This window comes from Fukomys damarensis, unplaced genomic scaffold, assembly GCF_012274545.1.
Source record: "Fukomys damarensis isolate Sample0158 unplaced genomic scaffold, DMR_v1.0_HiC HiC_scaffold_2, whole genome shotgun sequence".
NCBI classification, from domain to species: domain Eukaryota; kingdom Metazoa; phylum Chordata; class Mammalia; order Rodentia; family Bathyergidae; genus Fukomys; species Fukomys damarensis.
The window spans coordinates 61875145-61876223 of NW_022900914.1; the positions used below are offsets into that span (position 1 = coordinate 61875145).

Sequence of the window (1079 nt, forward strand, 5' to 3'; positions counted from 1 at the left end):
ACAAAGGTATTGTGCATAGTCTTTTTATATCCATACAATTATCTACCTATGTAAGCCTAGTTCCAAGTTGAATGCTGACAATTTTCCAACATGTTCCGAGTAATGAAGTTTCCCTCAGAAGTAACACATTTTGAGTTAGTAAATTCTGGGCTCTCCTGGTCTGACCTGGGCCACCTGGGGATCCGGGCTGAGTTTCTGAGATGAGACAGCTCTGCAGATGGGCCTCACCCTGCCCAGCTCCTGCTGATTTGCATGTCCCCAGAGCACAGACTTTAATAGGCTGCTCACAGGCTGTGCAGGAGTCGGTCCCAGTCAGGACACAGCATGGACATGAGGGTCCCCGCTCAGCTCCTGGGGCTCCTGCTGCTCTGGCTCCCAGGTAAAGTAGGACAGCGCTGTGTTGCACATTGGTAGTCTATGCTGACTCTTCAGGGAAACCTTGTGACCTGACTAATCTAACAGATTTCTGTTTTTATGTTTCCCATGTCAGGTTCCCGATGTGACATCCAGATGACCCAGTCTCCATCCTCGCATTCTGCATCCATAGGAGACACAGTCAGCATCAGGTGCAAGGCCAGTCAGAGCGTAGGTAGTGCTTTAGCCTGGTATCAGCAGAAACCAGGGAAAGCTCCTAAACAACTGATCTATGGTGCAAGAAATTTAGGATCTGAGGTCCCACCGAGGTTCAGTGGCAGTGGATCTGGGACAGATTTCACTCTCACCATCAGCAGTGTGGAACCTGAAGATGTTGGAACTTATTACTGTCAGCAGTATAATAGTTACCCTCCCACAGTGATACAAACCATGACATAAACCACCCAGGGAAGCAGAAGTGTGAGCCTTGGTGCCCCAGCTGCTCCTTCTGATGCCTTCAGCTGCTGAGTGTGTTTCTGAGATGCGGCCATTCTTTGAAGGACACTGAGTACCGTAACATTTTCTTCATGGTCTGGCCCAATTCCACAGATGTGATATTATCCTCCTGACTGATTAAATGGCTTAAATGAATAAAACTAAATCACTTGGGTTTCCGCAATGTTGGGCTTCTTCCATCAAAAGACAAGTTACTGGGGAATTTCCAC

The 1079-nt window shown here is 47.9% G+C and overlaps 1 gene segment (V, D, J or C); it reads left to right on the top strand.

The window, feature by feature from the left end:
- The first annotated feature begins 204 nt into the window (after positions 1–204).
- Positions 205–813, top strand: LOC104860358. The segment is given in 2 exon segments: positions 205–379; positions 491–813. Coding segments are annotated over 2 exon segments (378 nt in total).
- The last annotated feature ends 266 nt before the right edge of the window (positions 814–1079 follow it).